At 44.8% G+C, this 25,860-nt stretch overlaps 1 protein-coding gene across 3 annotated transcripts in view; it reads left to right on the plus strand.

Annotated features, from left to right (window-relative positions):
- LOC119436385 (SUN domain-containing ossification factor-like) overlaps window positions 1–25,860 on the plus strand; it is a 129,004-nt gene that overhangs the window by 52,331 nt on the left and 50,813 nt on the right. For all 3 annotated transcript variants that reach the window (XM_049657397.1, XM_049657402.1, XM_049657395.1), the window contains exon 2: window positions 19,900–20,020. In XM_049657397.1, the coding sequence (XP_049513354.1) occupies window positions 19,900–20,020 (121 nt within the window). The remainder of the gene's footprint in view (window positions 1–19,899; window positions 20,021–25,860) is intronic.

The following is a 25,860-nucleotide window of genomic DNA, read 5'->3' on the forward strand; positions in this document are numbered from 1 at the left end:
TAGAAAATTGACGACATAAATAAGAAATTTCAAACTGACAGTTACTAGATTCTAAGTTTTTCTTTTAAATCAACAAACCTCGTCAAATTTGGTGCAGTGGTTGCCGAGAAAAACGAATTCTCCTTTTACATGTACTTAGATTGGAGCAGCCGAGCTAAAACGTCCTCTTAAGGTAAACAGGTACGCTCATAGCAAAGGACACCGCCAGAAATGGAAACGGAAATTTCACCTGCCTTCAAAACCGCCCTCGTAGCCTGCATACTGCTGTGGTGCGTCATTAAAAAAACACATCGATGTCATTGAGATAATTGTGCTTATTGTCCTCTTAACCCTTTCAAACGCTATACATGTACACAATTGTGTACGCTAAGACAGTGCATCAACAGCAATAGCATTGATTAATGTAGCGACATTTAAAATGTGCCCCGTACGCCTCGAAACGCTTGGGCTTGAAACACTGCTGCAATTTTTAATTACACAGGCAAATTGTTTTAGTAAAACGCATTATGAAGGTAGATGGTTGGGTATAGTTTGCTTGGTGTGAGTATGTCATTGCATGTAGCGTGTTCACTTCTTTCATTGTTTTTCACGATGTGCTGCGCCAGTCATAATTTTCGAGTGGCTGGATAGGTGCGTTCCAAGCCTGGTAGATATGAAATAGTTGATGTTCACTTATCTCATGTTCCTGTAGTGAGTTTTCGCATGCATGGAGTTCACAATCTGTAAACCTGACAAAACTCACTGGAGAACTGAAAACTCTTAATCTATTCTGCGCCTGTAAGCTTTTTATGATTCTGAAGATGTAAGAATTGAGGTGGAAAGTAAGTTTTCAATCAACAGATCAAATTGGCGTCTGAAAGGGCTAAAGAAGGCGCGCACTGGAAGAACCACTCTCATTGACCTTTCTCTCGCTGCGTCGCCTTTTCATCGCGTCGTGACGCGGTATATGGGGTTCGACGGTGCAGTATTCTTGTCAGGACATGTCTGCATTGTAGAACATTGCGGACTTGTGTTGTCCCTTTGACCTTCATGCTTTACTTACTTATATATGTACTGTATAGCGGCCGTTTCGCGATTTTTGTACTTAATATGCTGTATAGGCTATAAATGCCAGCACGTTGTCTCAATTAACTCGAACTTGGCGACAGCTGTTCTGCGCGGTATATAGGCGCAGCCATTTCTATAATTAGCCATCACGAGTAAAAATTACGCTTTGTATTGTCAGCAGGAAAGCAGAACCGGCTTCCTAATGCAAGTGGTGGCGTCGCTTTGCGTTCTTGTGTTTTTCTGCAGCGCCTCAAGCTCATAAAAGCAAGCAACTTGCTATTGGTGGCGGCACTGTGGAGTATTGGTACGGTGGCTAGATTGGTAGGTGTGCCGACCGAGCGTAGTTCCCCACTTCTCCGCATCATGACGCAGAAGTGGCGCTGCGGACAGTATAACGGTTGAGCTGCGCGCAACGTCGGCTGCGCTGTGTAGACGAGCAGCGTGTTTGATAGTATCTGAAGATACTATCAAACACGCTCTAGCTCTAGCTAGGCCTCTGCTCTAGCTTTGAAGTACGCGTTATACAATGCCGTTTTGAGCAGTGTAAGCAAAGCCAGAACGGGGAATTCGTTACTGTCGTCTACTCAGAAGACACGATATGCTGAAGTAAATTTTCTAGTTTGGCGATTGGTCACATTTATTGGTACATATGCGGCGCTCCAGCCAATTGCATTAAATACGTAGATGCATTTTTTTCATGCATAAAACAATACTGCAGTGGTTTTATACGGTATATGGAAACGTGTTTAGGTGATATTAGTAAGTTCTTATGTTTCAATTTCGAGAAATCTAGCTATTGTGTTTATTGCTGTCTCAGTTACGGTATTTAAGTTGTTACGAGATGAATTGTGTTGGTAAGTGCACATGGTTCACTGTTTGGTTTCAATAAAATAAAGCAATACGTCTTGGGCTACATTCAAGAATATATTTAAAATACAAGAAACACTCTCATAACTTGAGTCAGCAGATGCACCAACATAAATAGCTTAGCGCCAGCAAGGTCGCAACGTTGGTCCACCACATCATAACATTATTCACAGCACACGCCTCCGCTTCAGGTGATTCCTCTTCTCCCTGTTGCTTTCGCGCGCCATGTTCTTGTCCTTGACAAGAAAGTAAAGGAACGTAATTGAATAGAACTTCACAACATCTTTTGTTAGCTCTTTCTTGTGCCGCTCACAGCCGATCATATTCGGAGGATTCAGCTGCAGAATTAAAGGATGCAAAGACGGCGATACTGTTCCTTCGTAACTCATTTAAACTGAAGCACAGCTTGAAGGCGCCTTCGAGCGATGCTACCAGTTTTTTTTTTTAGTGCTTCAGAAGGGAGCAACAGCCCTGACCTACTCATTCTAATTCAGTAATGTCCCTGAGCAATCGCAGCACTTAGTTCTTTGCAGGAACTTTCTTGCTACATAGCCTGCTATATAGAATATAAGCCTAAAGTCACTTCTTCTTTTCAGCGCTGCTCGATGTCGCAGGCGCTGAGCACCTCATGTGCGGCTTGCAAATTTCCAATGTCGAGGAGCTCATCGACGTACGCTTTTGGGTGTACGGCTTGCTCATAAACGTCGCCGATACTGAGCAAGCTACTGAGCAGCCCGGGGCGAACATTTCCGCTGTGTTTCTCACAAATTTAGAGCCCGTCTTGCAGTTCGGAGCGAAGCCGCAAGTCTCCTTGGTGGTCTTCTTTGGTGGAGCAATGCCGACGCTAAACGCGTCGGTCATTTTTCCGACCTGGAACATTCCACATCGCTTAGGAACTTGCAAGCAGTACGAGAGACCTCTTCACCTTTGAAACTGACACGAACAGACGACATACAACTATTCCAATACGGGCGTTATTTTTTTTTGCTCGCCGCCAGCCCCATGTAGCAGACGACGCGCGCTGCGGAACCGTTCTACTGACCGCAGCGCCAATTTTGCGTCATGACGCGGAGAAGCGGTGAACTACGCTTCAGACGCGCCGGTCGGCACACCTACCCATCTAGCCACCGTAGTATAGGGGTCTTGAGCACGCGGTCCGCGGGCCATATATGGAACGCGGAGCTATTTTGTGCGGAGGCTGTGGGCGTCCTGGGTATTTCTGACCTTGCTCTTTATAGGCACAAAAAATAAAAATAAATGAAACAAGTGCAATGAAGAGGACGCCCTAACAGAAGCGCGTGTCCTCTTTTTTTTCTCAGTAACAGGTCGGGTGATTGGACGAGTTTGTTACAAGCTCGCCTTATAGAGAAAGAAATTGCGCTGTCCTTCGCTTTCGCGCTCATTGCTTGCGAGGTTTAATTAGTTCGTCTCTCAATTTATATTTTCTCAGTTATATTGTGCGTTTACTTCTTGTTATCCATTTGCGCTTTCACTGAGCACATACGTATACTGGATAGCTCTAAGTTGTGAAGTTGGCGTTAAAAGTTTACTGGGCGGACGACTTGCGAAAAAAGCTGTATTCACTCTCAGTGTTCGCCTGCTAACGTAGCCCCACATTATGTTCGTTCTATATGCTGTGTCATGGCTGTGAATCTATATAGGCTGCGTGAGTTTATGCGATAGCCTATTGGCTGTGGCGTTGCACTGCTCAGCTCGCGGGTTCGATCCCGGCCGTGGCGGCCGCATTCCGATGTGGGCGGAATGCAAAAACGCTCGTGTGCCGTGCATTGGGTGCACGTTAGAAAATCACGGGTGATCAAAATTAATGGCGTGCCTCGTGATCAGATCGTGGTTTTGGCTCGTAAAACCCCATTTTTTTCCTTTAGATCTAGGCTGCGTGTTCAGGGCCCGAAAATATTTAGGTTCTTCCGAAATGTTACGTCTCGTAAACTTACTAATTATACCACTCCCTTACCTCCCTGCTTGTTCTCCCCCGGCCTTCGTGCGGCCCAATGGTACAGAGATTTGCTTGAGATATACAGAACTTGCGTGCGTGCGTGCGCGCGCACGCTAGCGAGCGAGCGAGCAGTGGATAAACCCCTTCGCTCAACATTAATCCTAGGCACCCACCCTTAATTTTTCAAGCCAAGCTTGTATTGCGTTACAGTTTTCGGTGGCGGCGTAGTCACGCAAAAAGTCACGTGTGGCGCATTTACGCATTGATATGCGCGTATGAGCCAGGGACAAGAAGGAAAGAAAGAGCATGTGCGGGGAAAGCGGCGCCGGCGCCGGATCACGTGACGCGCGCGACCAATCAGGGTCCTTTGGTGTGTCGCGGGGAGGGAAAGGGAAGGAAAGGGGTTGGCGCGCAATCCTCCGCCGGGCTTCCCTCGCCTCAGATCAGTATAGGCATCCGGATAGGAAGGACGCGCGTGGTGCGTTCCGCCGAGGAGCAGGCTGCGTTTGAACAACGGCGCCGCGAACTCGCTCGGGAAAGGGCTAGTCGTCGACGTGCCGATTCTAGCGTAAAGGCTTCCGAAGCCCAGGTCAAACGTCAGCGAAGAGCCGTGGACCCCGAGTGGCGGGAGTGCGAAGTTGAGGCCAAACGTCAGCGAAGAGCCGCCGACCCTGAGTTTAGGGCAAACGAAGCGGAACGCCTGCGACAGCGTCGTCTTGCCACAAGCTTCGCTTGCCCCCATTTCCTCGACAGGGGAAGGGCTTTGAATTTTTAATTTGTAAACTTTGTTGTGTCGTTTCGCGTTTTGAGGCATGAGGTAGAAAAAGACGTCGGCGACCCGTTGTACGGGTTGTCTATGCCTGAAGATATGTTTTCTTCGGTAGTTTTATTCTGAGAATGAAATCTGTTGGTCGCATATGCGGGATTTGTTGCGCCCGGACATTCAGTGGAGTTTATTGCTGGGCGAGTTTTTACATACTTGTGAATGAACAAGAAGAACAAGAATTTGAGAGCAGACGCTCTCAAAAGGGAAGAAGTGGACGGCGGACGATCGTGCTCGACTTGCTGCAGTTGTAAGCCCATCGCTGGTCCCATCCAATTCTTCCTTTGTGTAAGCGTCTGCTTTCTGGTTTCCTGTTCATTCAGACGTCAGTGGTAGAGAGCTTGGTGAAACGAGCAGCAAAGGCAGCTTCGCATCATTTCCGTATCTTAAGGAAACGCTACCCTCCATGTCTAACACGTCTTAGCTCATTTGATCTATTTTTTGTTTTCCTTCGTAAAGGCCAGCCTCTGCGCCTGCCATCGATCGTCCTCTCGTGCTCCTGAGAGAGGACGAGAAAAGAAATAGAAGCAGGCTTTTAGTGTTGCGAGCGTGCTAGCTCGTTGACTATTTCTTTTGCACACTATGGGGCTTACAGCTACTTGGCGTGCGGTCTCAGCCGCGCGTGCTGCAAACGATTTACCTGCAGCTTTCGATTGGAAGGCGCTCCAAGGTATACATGTACACACGGCAGCGAGGCTTCCATACATTCAAAACCTGGTGGTTCATGGACACTGACGCCGTTTTCTGTGGCGGGCATGTGGGCGGATACATCTATAGTGGAGCAAAACCTACCGCGACACCACATCTATAAGAAAGAAAGCAGAAGGAAAGTATGAATGAATGAAATGATGGCATGCGGTACTATAGCGTGCGTGCGAGTGTGGCGGAGATTGAACGGCGGACCTCTGGTCCTTAGACGGAGCATTAAAGCAACTAAGCCGTGGGCTTGCTTGCTTGCTTTTTTGTCGCTATTGATTAGCCACGAGCTAACTTCCACGAGACGCAACACATACGAATTTCACTTGATCTGGCTCAACACTTTTCAAAAGGGGCGCGAGAGCATTAAGTGCAGAAGAAGTAAAGGCTTAGAGATACATCATGAGTGCGCGCATCTTTTCGAATGCCACAAAGACTGCGCATAACGCCATACGGCTCCATCAAGAGAAAAGTGCCCCTCAAATGATATTAAAATACGTATTTCCAACAAAAATAAGGGCAATCGTGCCTGCCTTGTGCGTCAGACTTGCATTTTATGGGTAATGAATTTATCCCGTATATATATATATATATATATATATATATATATATATTATATATATATATATATATATTAAGTTCAGTATAGTTTAAATTTAAAAATAAATGTTCCCAATGAATACCTGCACAAAATGTTCACGATGTCTTTAAAGCCGTTGTCTATCCCCGAAGATTGGCGCTGTGCTAATGTCGTGCCTATCGGTAAATCCGGTTCCATGTCATACCTGAACAATTACATGCCAGTGGCACTCACAAGCATGTGTTGCAAGGTTTTGGAGCACATAATTTACAAAGCCATTGTTACTCACCTTCACAGAACGATCTTTTGTGCCATCAACAGCATGGATTCAGGTCTGGCTTGTCAACCGCAACGCAATTAGCAGAATTAACACATGGCACTGCTTAATAGAGAAGGTCAAATTGATGCTATTTTTTTTTTACCTCTCCAAAGATTTTGATGTTGTTCCCTGCGATGACTTAATTACTAAACTTCATGCCAACGGTATTCATAAAAATGTTGCATCTTGGATTTCATGTTTCCTTACTAATAGGAAACAAAGCGTGACTGTGAATTCCTGTTTCTCTCAGAAAAATTTCTGGTGTGCCGCAAGGGCCAGTTTTGGCGCCCATATTATTTTTAATTTATATCAATGACATATGCTGTGTTCACCCGACGGCACATACACGATTGTTCGCAGACGACAGCGTCATATATAAGTCAGTGGTTAACTGTATACAGATCAAGTTACGTTAAATGACTCTTTGCATTATAATCAAGAGTGGTGCAAGATATTGAGTATGAGGCTAAACACTAGTAAAACAAAATGCATTTCATTCACTAACAAAAAACACCCGCTTGACTTTACGGACACATTAGACAATAGCCCACTAACCAGAAAGAACTTCGTGCATAAAGTATCTGGGGGTAATTATGACAAATAACCTTAGTTTGGATACTCACATTAATGATATTTGTCGCAAAGCCCAGGTTAAATTGTCACTGTTGAAAAGGAAACTGTGCGCAGCAACAGCGCCCGTCATATTGAAAGCTTACAAACGTCTAGTAAGACCTACCTTAGAGTATGCCGATACAATTTGGAGACCGCATCAGAAATATTTAATTGACAAACTGGAACGAATACAAAGATTAGCGGTTCGGTTTGCCATTCTCAGATTATTCAAGCTGGAGCAGTGTTAGCCAGTTAATTATCCAGTTAATTATGAAAGCTAATCTACAGTCACTAACTCGTCGTTGAGTCCTATCGAGGTTAAAATGTATGTATGAGCTCTGTCATGACCACCTTAAGATAAGTCGCTCTGCCTATCTACACGACCTCACCAGACATTCACTTCGCACGGGTCACAGTAAAATGGTCAAACAAACCATAAGTCACATAAACTCACGCAAGTATTCTTTGTTTCTAGCCGCCATTGCCTGCTGGAATAAACCACCAGAAGTAGTTTTTTCCTCTATTTCGGTAGAGACTTTCGTTAAGAATATTGCAAACTTCAACTTCGGTATGTAACATGTTCATAATGAAACTCTGTATACGACACACGATTTGTATTTTTTTTTATTGAACTAATTTTATTTTTTCCTTTGACATTGTATTTTTATATGCTTAATATGCCGTTCACGTTCATTTCGGCCCAAGCTTCGCGACCCACGTAAATGTACCTTGGCTTCTCTGCTGTCTTCGCTGTTAAATGCAGCAGGCCAGCATGACGGGGTTGACCAGCTGTGAACTATGGATGTCTGCCTGGGGGTCTGCCTTTGCACACAGAGTGTTGTTGCCTTACGCACGTAACCGCTGTTTAACTGATTGGCGAAATTATATATATATATATATATATATATATATATATAATTTACCCGTTAGCTTTTATTCGCTGTGCCATATTAAAGCTTTTGTGCGCTTCTCGCGGCTTTCTTCGTTCATTCGAATTAGTTGTGGCGGCCCCGGTCACTTATTCTGCACTTCGCTAGCTTATATTCGCGTAAGTTGACACAGGCGGCTTTACTCAAATGTCCGACTGTCACACAGCCCTACACTTCCTGCAACGGATCCGCCATCGTACTTCGACCTCGCTTTTCCCAACAACAATCTCATGCAGCATTACACTGTTATTTCTAGTCTGCAAGGTTGCAACCACTCCCCCCTTCTCGTCGGCATCCGCTACTGTCCCAACGCGGTGCGATCATGCCGAGGAACTCAATCCAGACTAGTTACGATCACCTCAACCAAATTGTTCATCTCGCCCCATGGGTTTTCTTACTTAACGGGGAGTTCACCGAATATTCATACGAACTCTGGCCCGACATCGTGTCAGCAATCGATCGCGAATATGTTCCTGTTACGACAAGTCCATGCATGGGTGCAAAGCCTGCCACAATAGCGTAACTATTCCTCATAGTTGGATGGCGACATCAACGCCAGCCCCTTACCTTGACGCGAGTGTGTCGATTAGTATGGTAAATATATATAGAACAGATTGTCAGTTTTTGGGCGTTACGTTCGGGCGTCCAGATCCTCCCTTCTTATCCGCGTCGTCTAGCTGGGCAGAAACTTTTCACGTTAAGGCAACCTTACGGGTCTGGTCTGTTTTCGCTTTGAGACAACACGTCAGTCTCCAGCTGTGCAGCGACGGTGGGAGACTGTGCAGCGGGCATCCCTGTGTCCGGATTGCGAAACGCTCAACTGCCGTAATTTACCCTCGTTTATGCAATCACTAATATAGTCCGCGTTTTACAACTCTAAGTAAGGAGTGTATCAGCAAAAAACCGTGTTCAAGTATTAAAGATAAAGGAGATGTAAAACAAAATAATAATCAGAAGTTGGGCAATAAAAGCAACGACTGTTCAGTAATGAACATTTTTAGTTAATAACGTTAGCACACATGTTGCAGTTACGGAGCTGAAGCCGGTCTTCGGGTCATGTTCACTTATCGGAAGTTCTGAGGCTAGCGCAAGTTTTGAGATGTTCATCGCCAATATCAGCGACAAAATACGTCGGTGTTCCGCGTGAAAATGTGTGGAAATGATACGTGGAACGCCAGTGCATTCCCCCGCATGTTCGGGGCCGGATATCTCGAAACTTGGTGAGTTGTAGTCATTCCGGATCACGACCTTTGGCCCACTCGCTGGCGTCTTTGTAGAAGCGCCAAAATGTGTCTTCCCCAGCCGGTGCTCAGTGCCGCCGCACGGCCGATGGTTGACTGCAATCTCCGTAAGTGCTAGAGGAGGGTGTCCCGTCGCGTCTTATTTGTTTATTTGGTCGTTTCGTATATATATATTATTTTTTAACACACACTGTGCCCGGCAAAGCGGCTGGTTGCGTACATGAATACGCGGTCAAGCCGTTTTATATGCCGGCGACGCACGTCGCGTCTACCTCTTGGCGCGGATTGACCGCGTTACGTTCCCTTCGCACGTCGCGACTGTCCGGGGATCGGAGGAGAGGTTGGCTGTGCTCATTAGAACGTGGCTCACGTCCCCCTCCCCTCTTCTCCATGGTAGCACTGGTCGGCCAGCGGCGGGCTGTGCACCCGGTGTGCGAGCGAGCCCGACCCGTATAAATACACTGCCGCGTGCTATCGCGGCCTGGGCTAATTGCGAGTCGCGCCGAGAGACGTGCTTGACCGGGCGTGCGCCGCCGCCGTCGCTCGTTCCCGTAGCGATCGGTGTGTGAAAACACTATAGACACGCGCACGTGCGTGCGTGCGTGCGTGCGTGCGTGCGTGCGGCGGAGAGGTGGGTGGCGGCGGGCAGCGAATGCTGTAGCTGGCGCGTGGTCGGCGCACTTGATCCGCTTCTATAGATAGATGAACGCGCGAGCCAGTCTAGGTTCAGGCCGGCTAAAAGTGTGCCCGCTGTGTCTTCATGGATTAGGGTTGAGTGGCGTATATATACCACTGGTCTCCCGCGTGTGATAGCGAACGCGATATATACAGGGGGGATATATACAGGGCCGAGGCGGCGTCCTTTTTGTACTAAGAGCCGTTCGGATACCCCCCCCCCCCCCCCCCCCCCGCCCTGTCTGCCGTGTCGAAAGCATTTGGTCGTATGCACGGGAAACCGCTGGCAATCTCTAGACTGGTCGTGATGGCCGGCCTCGTCTGGCGACTAATCGCCGTCCAATTGACAGAGGCATGCGTTTAGGCGCAGGTATCTCCTTTCTCCTTAACTACCTGTGGCGATCGGTGCAACTGAAGGCTCGGGGCCGGCTGCTTCATTTTGGGCGAACGGGCCAGGTTGACGCGTGAACCTCGGCATCTGCACCGTTTTAGCGCAACTGTACGCGGTACCCTTGAACTAGAGTTCGTCAAAGGTAAAAACGAGGCTTGAGAAACATGCCGCTTACATCACATGAACGTTTCACCCGCTCACTGTTTTTTTTTTCTTCTTTTGTCTCTTACCGATAGTAGTTTTCGAACATGCGTTGTCGTTGTGAAATCTTCAGGTGCGGCGGCGCCTTGTCCGCGGCAAGGCAATGGGATCCGTGGCCCGAAAACATCAACAGGGGATGCAGAACTGACAGCCTTCCTGCTCACCTTGAAAATATTCAACGAAAATAAACCTAGCGCCGTAGCGTAATACTCGCTGTGCATATTCGCCCAAACGCTTAATTAGTGCACATTCGCCACTTGTGACAAAAATAAGCGCGCTTAGAGAAATACAGGGTGTTATTTCTAGCCGTACCAAATGTTTAAAAATTACCTGTGGCAGTTAGCACAATTCTAACCCTTGATATAAATTACTCGATGAGGCGACCATTACTTCTACGTGAAATCAAAATGCTCACTTGAATAATTAACCTAAATGCGCTAATTGCCTTTTAAAATAATTGCTTTACGGCACATATTTCAATGTACAAATTCTAGCCGGTGAGTTCGCAAGGCGTATCCACTTTGAACGAATTCTCTGGACTTCGCCAGTTTTGATATATTAATTTTCAAAGTGTCCGACGAAATGCACTGGCGTTCCAGTTACGTTTGGGCTTCAATGCATAAAATTCAACGTTTTCTTTAAAAAAAGCAGCCTATATAACGCAAACCTGGGATATTTGCTTACCATCACACGCTGGCGTTTCATAAAAGGAGTGTGCGCATGAACTGCCCTCAGTAGGGGCTCAGAAAGCAGATGCGTCTTGCTGCGGAGCACGAGGTTGCGCATTCGATTCCCGGCCTCGGCGGCCGCATACCGATGGAGGCGGAGTTAAGAACCCCAGGGGGTCAAAATATGAGTCAGAATCCACTGTGCAAATCTTGGACGTTAAACCTTAATTTATTATTTTTATTATTACTATTATTACTATTGCGACCCTGATGGCATCCATTCCGCAATTTTAAAAGCTTACGGTGGTACACTTGCCCCAGTATTGACATGTATATTTAATAGCTCTCTGAATACTTCTACTTTCCCTCGCATGTGGAAAACTGCTCGTGTTTTTCCTGTATTTAAGTCTGGCTGTAAAACCAATGTCTCAAATTATCCCCCGATTTCTTTTCTCTGTGCCACGTCTAAGGCTTTTGAGCCTGCTCTTCACAACGTATTGTCTTGTACTGTGAAGAACACATTGATTCCGAATCAGCATGGATTCCTCACCGGCCGCTCCACTATCACAAATCTCGCAAGCTTCATGACACAGATCTCCGCGCCGGTACTTCAAAGGGGGCAAGTAGACACCATATATATTGCGACCTCAGTAAAGCTTTTGATGTGGTAAGCCACTCACTGCTTCTCATCAAGCTTACGCACGTTGGTGTTGACTCGTCAATTGTAAAATCTCTTGCGGAGTTATCTTACTGATAGATCATGTTTTGTTAACGTCAACGGCCAGACGTCTTCTTCGTAATAGTGTTGGCCTGAGCTCGTTGGTTGCACATAGCACAAATGGTTTCCAGCAGAACGAATGGACACGGACAGAAAGGGACGACGACACACGCTGGTAACCGTACACGTACATGGTAACCAGCGGCGTTCCTCAAGGATCAGTGTTTGGACCACTCCTTTTTTAAAATTTTTATTAATGACGTTCTTTCCGCCATTCGGAATTCTTCATTCCTTCTATATGCCGATGACATAAAGATTTTTAAGGCAATTCACACTGTTGAAGACTGTCGCATCCTGCACTCTGACCTGCTTTCTTTTTCTAAATGGTGCACAGATAATAACCTCACCTTGAATGCTGCTAAGACCAAAGTCATGGCTTTCCCCGCAAAACAGCAAGCATTTCCTTTTCTTATTCAGTAGATTCTGTACCATTGTGTAAGGTCCGTGAGATCAATGATCTCTGTGTACTTTTTCATACAACCTTACACTTTTCAGCTTACATGCACTAAACGCGTTGCAATGCGGGTCATGTGCACTCTTGGCTCTGTTTGCAGACTGTCGAGAGAATTCAATTCTCCTACACCGTTCCGTAAGTTGTACACAACGATCTGTCTTCCTCAACTCGAATACGCATCGGTAGTCTGGAACGGTATTTCTAGATCCAACAGTGACATTATAGATGGGGTCCAGAAAAAGTTTCTAAGCATATATCATCACCGCTTTGCTAACACGGACTCTGGGCCTTGCTCTAGCACTGTTGGATTATTGTTATTGCCCTTATACTTCGCTGCCGACGTAATCGCGCTGATCTGCTGTTTCTTTTCAAACTCCTTCACGGTATCCTCATGTGCTCCGAACTCCTCAGTTGTATCATGTTTCGTATCCCGCGCAAGATCACCAGAGAACACAGACCTTTCCATGTTGCTGCCTGTCACCACCAACACTCAACCATCCACAGAATACAGTCTTTATAACGCCCCCTTTCATGACCTTGATATTTTTCACAACTCGCTGTCATTGTTCTGTTCTGAGCTTTCCGTTGTTGTGTCAATATGTTTCACATATTGTTCAACTTCCTTTCTCCCCCATTTTCTTATGTATTTTGCGCCTTGGTGTATGTACACCCTTCTTTTCAAATTTGTTATTTTTTATTCATTTTATTTTTTTTATTGATATTCCCCTGCTGTTTTTTTTTTTTTTTTCTTGTTCTGTGTATGCGTGCGCCAGCACTTAGACCTCATGGTTGTTCCTGGGCACGATAAGTAAATGATTGAGTGATTAATTTTATTATTGAAAATAAAATTGGCATGATAGCGGAGATAGTTGTGTTGAATCGTATACCCTTACCAGAAGTAGTATTTACGAGAAAATAAGCAGGACTTTTGCATCGCTTGCGAAAAAGATCTGCCCGTTCGTCGGCGTTCCAAAACAAAACTTGTGCTGAACGATGAGTGCGCACAATATACGTGACGTGGTGTCCACGACCGAATGCCTTGTGTGTGGATGTATCGCGCAGAGAGATAAATAACTGTCATGTGCATTATCATAAACGCGATCCTCGGGTTCTGCTGTTGAGGACAGTAGAAACCGAAGAGAACGCGGCGCGGCGGCGGTTGAATGCGAGAAAATACGGTAGTAAGCGGCCGACTCCCTAAGTGTCTTCACTGCGTAGGCTATATTCTTGCCGCTGGGACTTTAAAAATATGACATATACGGTCGCGTCCGAACGTTTGCTAAGATGCGTGTTGTATCTGCAAGTTATCAGAATTTCTTTTGAGCCTAGGCGCCCCTCCAGGAATTTAGAATGTGTACACATGGCGAAACTCGGCGGCGCAAAATTGCCCTTTTCTCTTAACCAACGCTCAGTGACCCTTAACTCCTTACCGCTGCCACTGGGCATCGTTAGCGCTCTATCGATGGTTTGAAACGCCGCTTTCGAGACCTTCCGCGCCGCTCACGGACATACTGCGCTATCGGACGTGAAGGAGGAGAACTATATTTTAGTTTCTAAGCAGTTCGCTTTTTCCCCCGCCAGGCGGTGATTTTTAAACGCGCTCCGAAGTTTCGCGATCGTCAAAGGCGAACGCAAAGATGTCCGGCTCTGGAAACGGCGCGCGCGCATCGGGAGATCGCAGATATCGCGATTCCGTTGCCTCTGCGGCTGATCTCATCGATACGTGGAATAGCAGCGAGTCAGAGGACTGACTTTTCGTCGGACTTCTCGTCGAGTCTGAAAGCGACTACCACGCAAACCAGCCCGGAACATAGGCGGCCGCCGCCCGGCACGCCCAACTGTAGTGCTTGCAGTGAAATTTTTGTAGCGGAATATCTGTTCAATGAAAAAAGTTGATTTTTTCGGAGATAGTGCCTAATAGACGGCAATACATTTTGTATACCTTATAATTTTCTTAAAATTTTTTTCTTAGTAGATACAAGCGTGTCTTTACAAACTTTGTTCAATTTTATCGCACAATCTTGATTTTAAAATTGATTTCTTTTTTTATGACATGCATCTCGTTAATTTATGCGTGAAAAGTGCATTAATTTTGCTTTCTGTTTATGTATTACATTAAATATTGAGTGCAGTAGTTCCTTCAGAAAAAAAAAAACATCTGCTGTAACATACAAAAAACACCTATTTTCCCTATATGGTAGGGAAATAGTTAAGCTGCTGATAGTACAGAATCAACCTTTTAATTGCTTCCGCGTTTTATTGCCCGGGCAGTACACGCGCGCTGTGGACCTGGTGGGGCCTGTGCGCGACAATCCTGAGTTCGATGCTCTGACCCTGAATTTTTCGAATGATTTGCATTTCAATTTCCTTCCGTACAGAGTCAAACATAAAACCATATTTTTCCCTGCATGAGAATAGCGCTGATGGCTCGTCGCCTGTAGTGCCTAGACATGAAAGCGGAATAATTTTAAAAAAATAAGATATATGTATTCCACTGCTTGCTGCATGACTAGAATCGTTTCAATAATTTATGCAATGCAAAGAATTAAATTTAAAAAAATTATTCTGGAACTTCCGAGTACATTGATCCGAACGAAACCAGCATCTGTGCATTTTCAATCTCAGGCTGCCACCCCGTAGCAAACACCCTGGCGTAGGCCATCTAGGCCACGTCTCGGGCCCGCATGTCTCTTGTCACAGCTGTGCACGCTACACACATCCGTACACATGTCGGACGTGCAGCTGCGCGTCGCAAGATTATTGTGCGTGCGCCGCACCGCACGCGGGCCACATGTATATCCGTGACGGAGATGGACCGCATAATTGTTTGTTTGGCCGCTGTTGCTCACACGATGAAGAATGGCCTCCCGGCCGCTTGCAAACATTATCATCTCGCGGGCATTTACAGTTGTACGTGTCTGCATAGAGTTGGAAGGAGGGGAGGGAGGAGGGGTTCTGCCGCCTCTGTCTATATACGCGAAAACGGGGTTCCCGTTAGGCGAGCGAGGCGGGGCACGCTGCCCGCCCGGTCGGCACTTCTGCGCATTTGGCGGCGGCGGCGGTGGTAGTAGAGTTCGCGCGCGCCGGCCGTGGTGGTTGCGTGCGCGGCTCGGCGGAGTGGCGAAGCCGGCCGGCCCCCGAGGAGAACGTGCTGCACTCAGCGGAGGAGGAGGAGGCGTTAGATGAAGAGCGTCAACGTTGTCGGCGTCTGCTGGGTGCTGTGCGCGTTCAGGCTGCTCTTGCTGCGCGTCGACGACGCTTACCGGCCGACTCCGCAGAGGTGATGCCCGCGCAGCTGTGGGCTCCCTTTTCGTTCCGCCTCTTTTGCCGTCTCTCTCTCTCTCGCTCTCCTTTGCAAGGCTTTACTTTCTCCTAGGTCTGAGCCCGAGTTTTGTTGTACTCCTTCAAACATACCCGCCGCGGTGGCTCACTGGCTATGGCGTTCTGCCGCTGCTGAGCACCATGCTGCGGGTTCGATTACCGGCCGTATTTCTGTGAGTGTGGAATGCGAAAACGCTCGTATATTTATAGATTTAGGTGAATGTAAGGTGAATTTCGAGAATAGGTGTAGTCAAAATTTATCCGGAACTCTCCTCGCGAAGTACCCTCTCGCAGCCTCACTGTACGTTTGCGACGTTAAAATCGCTGATATTCTTGAAACATCGAATAACAGAAATTGGACCCACGTACTAGCAGAGGCACGGCACATTGCTGAGCTCAGAGGACGAAAATGAAAGAAGCTGCGATTGATTTACTCAGCGCTAGCTAGTTCGTACTTGAAATATTAGCTTACACATGTTAATGAGTTACGTACATGCCAGTTAATGAGTTACGTACACAGCCAGAAACAGCCTCATTCGTAGCAAATCCCTGCTGAATTTGTCACTGAAAATAGGGATTAGTTCATTTGCAATTTTCTTTAAACATTTATTTCATGGTGCTTAATTTCAGCACCACGTACTTGATCTTTACATAACCCATAATTACCATTGAAATTTCTGGAACAGGAGCCCTTAATGTACTTAGTTGTAGAAGACACATTATTAGGTGTAATACAAGACAAGCCCTCTATCAAATTGTACACAGCCAATCAGATAATTGACTCGGGAAAAGTGTCACAGTACAGTTAAGCCTAGCAAGGTAGCCATGAATGTACCAGGGCTGTCACTGTCAACATTTTTTCTACATGTGTGTTCTTTCTGTCATGACTTGGGCAGCCTGAAGTCTTGGAAAGTATTTCCTAACTTTCCTGACAGTATACAAGGATGCAATCAGATTGTTGCTGTGTTCATAGTAACCATAATTTAAGATAGTGCAGGTGCTGAATGCACAGATGTTATTTAACAATGGAATATAGTATTTAATTGCAGTCCTGCTTTAATGCAAGTTCTCTCAGTTCACAAAGTACTGTTGCTGCAGTGCCCCCACTCTTTTTTTGAAGCACTGCACAACTTGGGATCATTTCATTTCCCCAGTGACTTATGATGCACCGGCTGTTCCAACTAAATGCCAGCCAGAATTAAAAATTAAGAGAGGGGTTTAAACAAACTGCACTCACTGTATGTTGATGGGCGTTGTTCATGCTAGCCATAAGAATTTTTTTCACTGTGCTCAAATAATTATTTCAGTTTAATTGCCAACTTTTAATGAGCTTACTTAATCAGCTGATGATGCAAAAGTTGGGGTGGGGATGTCAAGAAATACCGCTTGCACAATTTAGAGAACAACCAAAGTCTCATGCTGTCCGTTAAAAAATAAATAATAATAAATAAATAAGCACGTGACAATGTGCCTATGTACCAGAGATTGCTGCCATATGGCACGTAGATGCGTTGTCACATGGTATTTTTGAAGTTCTATGGAATTTTTTTTTTTTTTTGTCAGGAAAATAACTGCGCAAGGCCTACGTCACTTTAAAGGCTGTTGTATGTCATTTCTCGACATCTTCCACAACGTTTGCATTGAAATCTTATCGATTAAATAAGTTGATCATTGCATCAAGTCTAATAGCTGACTTTTAATTATTTCTGCACAATGAAGAAAGAAAAGTTCTAATGACCAGTATGAACAATGCCCATCAACATACAGGGCGTTTTAGCGAACACTTTCAAACATTTTTAAAGGTTGCCTGTGGCAGGTAGCACAATTCTAGTTCATGAGCTGGTCTACTTGAAGAGGCGGACATTACTTGCACAAAAAATTGAAATACATAATCAAGTAATTAACAACAATGCACTAATTAAGTTTTTAACTTAATACCTTACAATTACCTTATGGCCCATATTGCCATTTACAATTTCTAGCCCTGGAATTCGCAAGGCGGATCCACTTGGAACGAATTCTCAGGATGACACCATTTTCAAGATATTAATTCCCGGACTTTGTGGAGAAATGCATTAGTGTTCCAGTTATTTTTGTGCTTCAATGCACAAAATAATGTTTTGTTAAGAAAGTAACTGGAACACCAATGCATTTCTCCGCAAAGTGCGTTGCTTTCAGTAGCTATCATTTCTAAATTGCTTTTCTACTGCCACACTTTCAATAAAAAGCCCCTGCAGTTGCCCAATTTAAATTTACTTGCTGATTTTGGACCACTGTATTGTAGAAATTAAAGCTGATCAGTCCCCACTACTTTTGGGTGAACAACTTCTGGAATTTTTCCAGACCATGCTTAAGTTTCTTGATGTTGTTTAAAGATTCCACTGTCACCATTCATGTGCATGAGCCTGTGTTGGCTGTTATTGTTTTTTTTTTAGTTCCTGACCTAACTTTGGAGAGCAAGACATTAAACTTTTTTGTTATTGTTGTGCAGTAGCAGCCTTACTATGCCTTTCCTATTTAACTGTCTACCGATGTGGAAGAAGCATAAAATATTGTGATGCTCAGCTCAGACATGTTGCTTTATCATGCAAGTGCTTTTGTTCTAAAACAAAAACACAAAGTTAGTTACATGTGTGACTTGAGCACATGGTTTTTAACTTGCCTTGTCTAAGTGTGTGTGGCCTTTTACTGTTAATCATTTGCCACGATGCACCTATGTTAACATGTGATTTAGAATGAAAAAAAGAAAGGTATGCAAGAAGCCACTGATTTTACTGAAATCTGCAATTACTAACTAGAAATTGTGGCTTGATGTGACGAAGGAAAATATATCCGACCTGGGATCGTAGCAATGAACATGCTTTCAAGATGAGTACCCTAACCATGATGCTTTTTGCATTTCCACTGAGAAACGACAGTTTGCCATTGAGCTTACCTCAGGCATCGTACCTCAGCATCCACCCAAGCACGACATTAAACGAGACACGGCGCCTCCGACACTGGTGCACATGCACTGCACCATACTCTTGCTTCACTCCACTGGCATTGTGCTGCGCATGTTTTCTACGAGATTCGCAGTTTTGTGTCGCAAATGCACAAATGTGCCAGGAGTAAACAGAAACTAAGTAAAGGCCATGTCGTGTTAGGAATGGAAGTCGGGAGTGTCTTGCATGTTCACCTTACACATGGATGTCACTGTGGACAGCCCACATCTGCTGCTTCATGCAAGATGCCTGCTTATTCAGATTGTCTTACGTTGTCCAGGAGTATGCAGGAGTTCTTCTGGTGGCACTGGAGTTACTCGGAAGTTTTCAAGGAGTCCCAAGGAGATCTCAGTATCACTTGGGATTCTCTAAATGTATCAGGGAGTTGGGTTAATGCTTACCGTTTGCAGTAATTGAGTTAAGGAATCAATCACTGAAGCCTGGCATATATATTTATATATATATATATATATATATGTTATTTCACATTTGCAAAAGCCATTATTTGCAGAAGTTGACAGTCTACATTGGAGGTTTGTTTAAATTTTTTTTAATGGTGTTAGTACAGCAGGTGGGTGGTTAGTCTTAACAAAAGGAAGTGAAAGCAATTCTCATGCCTTTTCAAAGGGCTGTACATACTGTTTGCAATAATTATTGTTTGCTCAAATATGCCTGGTTGATACTTGTAGGAAAGAAAAGAAAAAGAGGGGGTTGGAGATTGCACTGAGTTCATCCTTATACTTGTGGCCATGTAGAAAGATTGTACATTAGCTGACTGAAGTCTGTAACTATTTTTGATGTTGAATAAAAATTGTCTAACGATAATCCTAGGTAGAACAAGACCTATTTATTTCTTTTCTTCCTCAAAGAGATCAAGTATCATAAAAGAAGAGCTTAAATTTCTTTATTTTCTTTTTATGCAAGTTTTAAAAACTGCCATGATTAATTAGCTCATTCATTACATCATAATATCAATGCTGTTTGCAACAAAGTAGTTCTGAATATTCCATGCATGGCTTGTCTGTGCTTCTGCTGACAATTACTGTCTCTAGAAATTGTAACGCATCTGCTGTTTCCCGGCAGTTTGCTCTGTGCATACTGTGCTGCTTCATCCTCTTGTAGCATTAACCACTGCTGGCACATGTCATGATTATAGTTGCTGGATCTGTCTGAAGTTCTTGGTTGGAATGGCTGTTTGGGGCAGCTATGCTGGTGCCACTTATTGTTTTCCAAGTGCTATAGAACTGGCAAATGCTTGTCATTCTGTGCAAGTCCATGTGCATGCAGCACTGGGGATGAAGAGAGGGAAGTCCAGGGGTGCCCCTGCCCATTTTTGTTCAACTTGGTATGCTTCAGATGCACCTGTTGCTGCAAGGAGGACATTGAGAATGGGTTTGGTGACAGTGCCAGGACCAGTGAAGCTAAACATGCCAGTCATGCTACTATTTCCACCGTGGAGTCTGAGGCTCCAGCTCAGGTGAGGACATGTTTCCTCTTTAGTGTGTATCCCAAACATCCTGTGCTTCATTTATATTAAACATAACAAAGAAATTTATTTGAAATGAGGGAGGAATGAATACACAGCCAGCATGTGACTGCAATTGTATATAAATAAATGCATACTCATTCATACATTTGTTTGAAGGTAAGAGGCTGTATTTTTGGTGGGGAAAAAGTAAATTTCACTGAAAAAAAGTTCACTGAATTTTTTTGCTGGCATGTGCACTCACTAGTGCATTGAAAAATTAAGCTCAGTTTTGAAATGACATCTGCATTGTATTGAAATTGACTTTTGTAAAGGTTGTTACACTTGTTGCTTGGAAAAGTACACCTTCCCTGGAACATGCCTGCACAGCACAGGAAGTGCACATTAGCATCTGATGCTTGAATTTGTTATAGCAATATAGAGTTACAGTGCATGGACAGGACAAACAGGAGGCATGGGCAGCACCTCACCTTTGCATTCCGTTTGTCTTATTCATGTGCTAGTGTTCTATTTAGCTATACTATGTACCAACCAGCCCAAGTCAGCACTCTTCTGCTTTGCTGCGTTTAAAGGCCAACTGCAATGAAATCTTGGGCCACGTAAAGAAGCTTTGATGAGCCGACAAGACAAAATGGCGAAAAATAATAGGAAATGCGCAGCGCTTTTTGATGAGGAATGTGTCCCATAACTTGCCAGTGACAGTCAATTTGAGCTATGGGGGCGCACCTTGCAGAGTAAAGGTGTTTTATTCAGAAGCAATGTTCTCCCACCATCTTCGTGAGATTTCGCGTATCTCTGCATCGGACGATACGAAGTACACGGCCGAAAGCGCTCCTGGCACTGTGCGAAGATAGCGAATTGGCACAGCACCAGAAACGCTGTCAGCTGGAATGGCATGGCTCATTTTTCTTGATTGAAAACGCGAAACAGCTGCAAACGCTTGCACTGCCAATGACGCGAGGGCATCCACACAAAAAGAAGGATGAGGAGTGTTCATGCTGTGGCTAAACTTCCATGATACTGTGGAAGTAATCGGTGGGTTCCGCTTTCTGTTATGCACGGAGGGCAACACCATTTCGTGGTGTTCCAGAAAATCGAGCTTTGCGTCACGTGACTGAACTTCCCATTCTAATTCGTGAGATGTTCTTGTGGCTGGTGTAGCGACAGCCTCTACTCGCAGAGACAGCCAACGACAACGGCAGTGGAGATGACACATCAAATCGCAGAGTGGTTCACAAAGAAAGCTTAACTTTAAATCCTGGTTTCAGATAGAATAAATATAGAGCAGCCTCCATGCAAAATTTTATGTTTTAAATATGAATGGATGTGTCATGAAAAGCTAGGAAGGATAACATTTTTGATACCAAAACTGAAAAGAACACCACCACTGCTTACCAGAAGTGACGCATGATCCAGAACGTGCAGCTCCTTGGCATGACTTTCGAGATTAGGCGGCGTGCACGACTGCCCACAACTGCCAATGGCTTGCTGAAAAATCGGAGGTGACAGGCTGTGAGTGACATATCAGCTGACCACCAGTGCACACATCATCAGCTTAGGTCCTACTTAAGCTGATAAGTAAAATAGACAAATATCAGCCCTGTAGCTTTGCCACGATTTCTTCACTATTGTGTACTGCTCATATATAACTACTTTAGCCAAAGTGAAGTTTCTTTGCTGTTGTTCTTTAAGTTCACATGTGATGCAGCATTCAATCTGCACTAATTTTTGTTTTTGTGTCCCATCTCAAGTCATGATGATGATTGGTTATATGAACCACCAACAGCTGTCAGCTGTAAAATGCTGTAGAACTTCATCAATACAGTTTGGGGAGCAGAAATGCTATGGAAGATATATTTTCTGGGAAAATGTATGATCCAAGTCACTGAGGGAGGGACAAAAAATTAAGCAAAGGGTACATGCTGTTAAAGGAGTACTCACGCAGGTAGCTGTCAACTCCATAATTATGGTATGAAGCTTCAATTTCTCGAGAGCACCACAAATAATTCATACATTATCTTTTATTCGACCAATTCGAAACATATGCCCAGTGCAGCACAGCCTTAGACATGAAGGAGGAGATTATTTGAGTCGCGGAAACCAGAGGTGATGGTCACATGGTAACAAACAACTCAACCTCGTGCCAGTCAGCCTGGTGCAGTGCTTGAAGGCCATACCATAACTATGTTGCTTAAAGCTGCCGAATTAGCCCATCCAATTGTGCGCTTCTCTTGGAAACACAATGGGGCCCCCTCTCCTGTTATCCTGTTGAGTGATGAATGGTCTTGGTTTTTGGCAGCACATGCATATACGTTGGTGGTGTCTGGTATTATGAGACCCCCACATGAAGTTTCAGGAATGCGTTTCAAGCTGCAAAAGGGATGTGAGTGCTAAGACAAACTTCTCTTGAGGAAACCACTGCAGTGCTTGCTTGAGCACAAAAGGAAAAGGACAGGATTTTAAGCAAAGGCAAAGTCACGAAATGAAGCAGACAGGAAAGAAAATAGAAAAGGCTGAAGTAGAAACAATGCAGAGTGCTCGCATCAGTTCTACACAGTTCGTAGTGGCCCTTGAAACCGTTGAATGTAAATGTGCCACTTTCATGGATTTGAAAGCCCGTTCCTGAGTGCGTAAAAATCCTTAAATATTGCTTCTGGCAAAGCTTAGTGGATTTTAATTTTGTATCTGACTACAAGGTTTATGCAAGCCGAGTCTCGCCAATCTGATCCAATTGGTATCTTTGTGGTTGGAAGCCGTCATGTTTGTGGTGGCTGGCGGGGGTTTATGCAAAAAAAGGCATAGCAATCACTTTTTTGGTTCCATGTGCATTATAAAAAGGTTGCTTGCTAACTAAGACATAGTTTTGTTTTCAAACTGTCAGGCGCCGTGGGGATTTAATTATTCAAATGCTTAGTCAGGATCTTGAAAAAAATATCCCTGAAAATTCTTGAATTTTTTTTACCAAAACCTACTGTGAAACCTGTTAGAACACTTTAGGTGAGCGATTGGAGCGAGGACAAACGAAGCACTAGGGCGTGTAACGTGATGTAGAGAAGAGTGGCAATATTAACTTGTTGGCCAGTCATATTTAACTGGGATTAAGTGTAGAGCAACATGGGGGAACAAGGACAAAGAAGGAATGACAGACATAAAGCGCTTACTTTCAGCAAGGCTGTCTTTCTGTTTTGGTTTTAACTGGTTGTGTACTTGACAGTGAATACAGGCAAACATATATCTTTAATGTGATCAGGCTTGTCCTTTCAACACTTCATGGTGGTCATTACCACAAGCAGCCTACCTTAGTGCAATAAGGACATGGCTGGAACATCTTTGGCCTCTGTGCCCAACTGTCATGATGCCATTGGTTCTGCTACTACTGAAGTGTCTATTACTGGCTGTTGCCAGAAAAAGTTTTGTCCGACACATGTATGTCGGACAAACCGGCAGATGTGTTAACACAAGATTAAGCGAGCACTTGTCTAATTTAAAAGGACACGCTGATATAATCTCGGCCGGGTGAGGTGGGTCGTCACCGCAGGAATCAGGAGACGACGATGAAGGCGGGCATCGTGATGATGAAAAATAGAAAAGATTGCATTCACTTCATTGGTACATGGTTTTGACTCTATCCGAGTCTCGAGCGGTTCTGATTAACACGGGGGCCAGGACGGCCTTAAATCCCCTCGTGGTGGCCGATGTTCCCTTCGGGGAAGTCCTCTCTCCGGTGGTCAAGTTGACGACCTCATCTCCCTCGGGTCTTCCTTCTTGGTAGCTCGCCGTTTTCGTCTGCTCCGTAGAGGTGAGACGGCTTTCTCGGGGATGAAGGGGACTATCTCGTCACGGGAAAAGCGCTGGGGCTTGCTTCCCACATTGGAGAGATACAAATTCCAGGAAGATCATAACCTGCCGCTTGACTCCTTTGGGGAACTTGTGGAAGTGTCAGACCTCTATCGGGCGGTCAAGTTGACGACCTCCTCTCCCTGGGGTTCTCCTTGGTAGCTCGCCGTTTTCGTCTGCTCCGTAGAGGTGAGACGCTCTCTCGGGGATGAAAGAGGATTATCTCGTCACGGGAAAGGCGCTCGGGCTTGATTCCCACATTTGACAGGTGCAGTTCCAAGCCGATCATAACAACGCTAGCACACATTCGGCCTTGCATTGGTAAGGAGTATGCGTGCACACCATGCTTTGACAACAAAGCCATTCTTTTCAAACATTGTAATAAAACATGGAGATGGAGGGAAATCGTGGAAGCAGTTTACATATCGCAGCAAAAATAAGATTGTGTGAGTCATCCATCCATTGCTATGTTAGATAAAGAGATGTCGCTACTTCCCTCACGGCTATAATTTCCAGACAATTCACATGATCGCTGCGTGACTCCTACATGGAATCCCGAGATGTTTTGCGCAGATCTGTATGGTATTTAAGCATGACGTTTCCAAAAAAGTAAAACAGTTGTTAGAAAGTGCTCGTCCTTGTGTTTCTTCCTTTGTCCACATTTGTTTTAGCCACGGAGAAAGAAGTGTTTGAGCAGAGGAATCTGTGAGGCCACGACAGCGCGCGCGGGCAGCCCGATAAAGTCACGGTCGGGCGAGGAGGAAATTGTGGCAACATGCCCGACGCGTCATCTGTCGTGCTGTGGCGAAAAGTGTGTTTACATGTTCTTCTATGGACACAAAAATCGCGATATCGTCTCATGTATTCTAAATTTTCCGAGATTTCGTTTTGTAACATCAATAAGTAGAAGTGGCGGACATTTTAGCTGCAGCTATTAATGAATACTGTCCTAATTACATGCTGTACTGTGCTTGAAACAAGCTACTAGTAGTAATCTCAGAGCAGCCGACGTCTGCCAACGCCGCTACAGTTCACTCGCCTGCAGGATGCAGAAGTAGGCATAGTGCATTCCGCGCACTTTGTTTTTTTTTTATCAGCATTCTGCAGATCGTCAGACAGCTGAAGTGGTCCTATCGCAGGAGTTAGTGGTTCCTAGCAATGATCATTAACGATGCTTTAAATCATCTAAGGCACAGCGGGAAAGAAGTTAGAAGAATAATCCAAATATGAACTAATGGCATAGAGGGTAAGTACAGTCATTCGCTGGAACAAATCATGCCTAACTTATTGATCTTGCGGTTAAAGAAAATAGATTATAAATTTGGCATTCTCAAAAAAAAAATGCAGTGACGCATATTTTTCATTAATTTTTCAACGCATTTAGATCTGGCAAATAGGCGCAGGAAACACACTCATTCGTGAGTAAAGCGCTAGTGGTGAATCGCCACCAAACGGTCTTGAACCGGCAAGCCTCTTAGGAGAGCTCGCCACACGCGTTTTGCCTTTTCGGCGCGCCAACTCACAACAGAGGGTGCGCCGGCGCCGTGCCCGACACTATGACTTTATTGGGTCGCCCGAGTGAGCGCACTTTTGCCTTCTCAATAATTCATGCTCCGTGGTTTTAGAGCAAAATTTCACGATAGGCAGATGTGTTTTTTGTCTACTCAAGTGCAATTAATTCCTACTCAAGTAATTGACCCATACATGCTTTATCTGCAACTTGTTGTGAACATCAAAATTAATAAGCGTTATTTCCTAGCTAAATATGCTCCTAAAGGGAGTGATTTCAGCTCTTATTAAACTGATGACAAATGTCAGGCAGTAAAATAGCACTCTGCATGAAAATGGGTTCTAGCTGCTGTGAAATGCAAGCAAAATTGACCTTTCTCTTAAGGATTTATGCTTGAAACTGTGTCTAATGCTGCTTGCTTTTGCCACATCTTCACTGAAAATACTCTCCAAGCTTTCCCCAACTCTTATTTATGCCTTTCAAT

The sequence above is a fragment of the Dermacentor silvarum genome, chromosome 1 (assembly GCF_013339745.2).
Source record: "Dermacentor silvarum isolate Dsil-2018 chromosome 1, BIME_Dsil_1.4, whole genome shotgun sequence".
In the NCBI taxonomy this organism is placed as follows: domain Eukaryota; kingdom Metazoa; phylum Arthropoda; class Arachnida; order Ixodida; family Ixodidae; genus Dermacentor; species Dermacentor silvarum.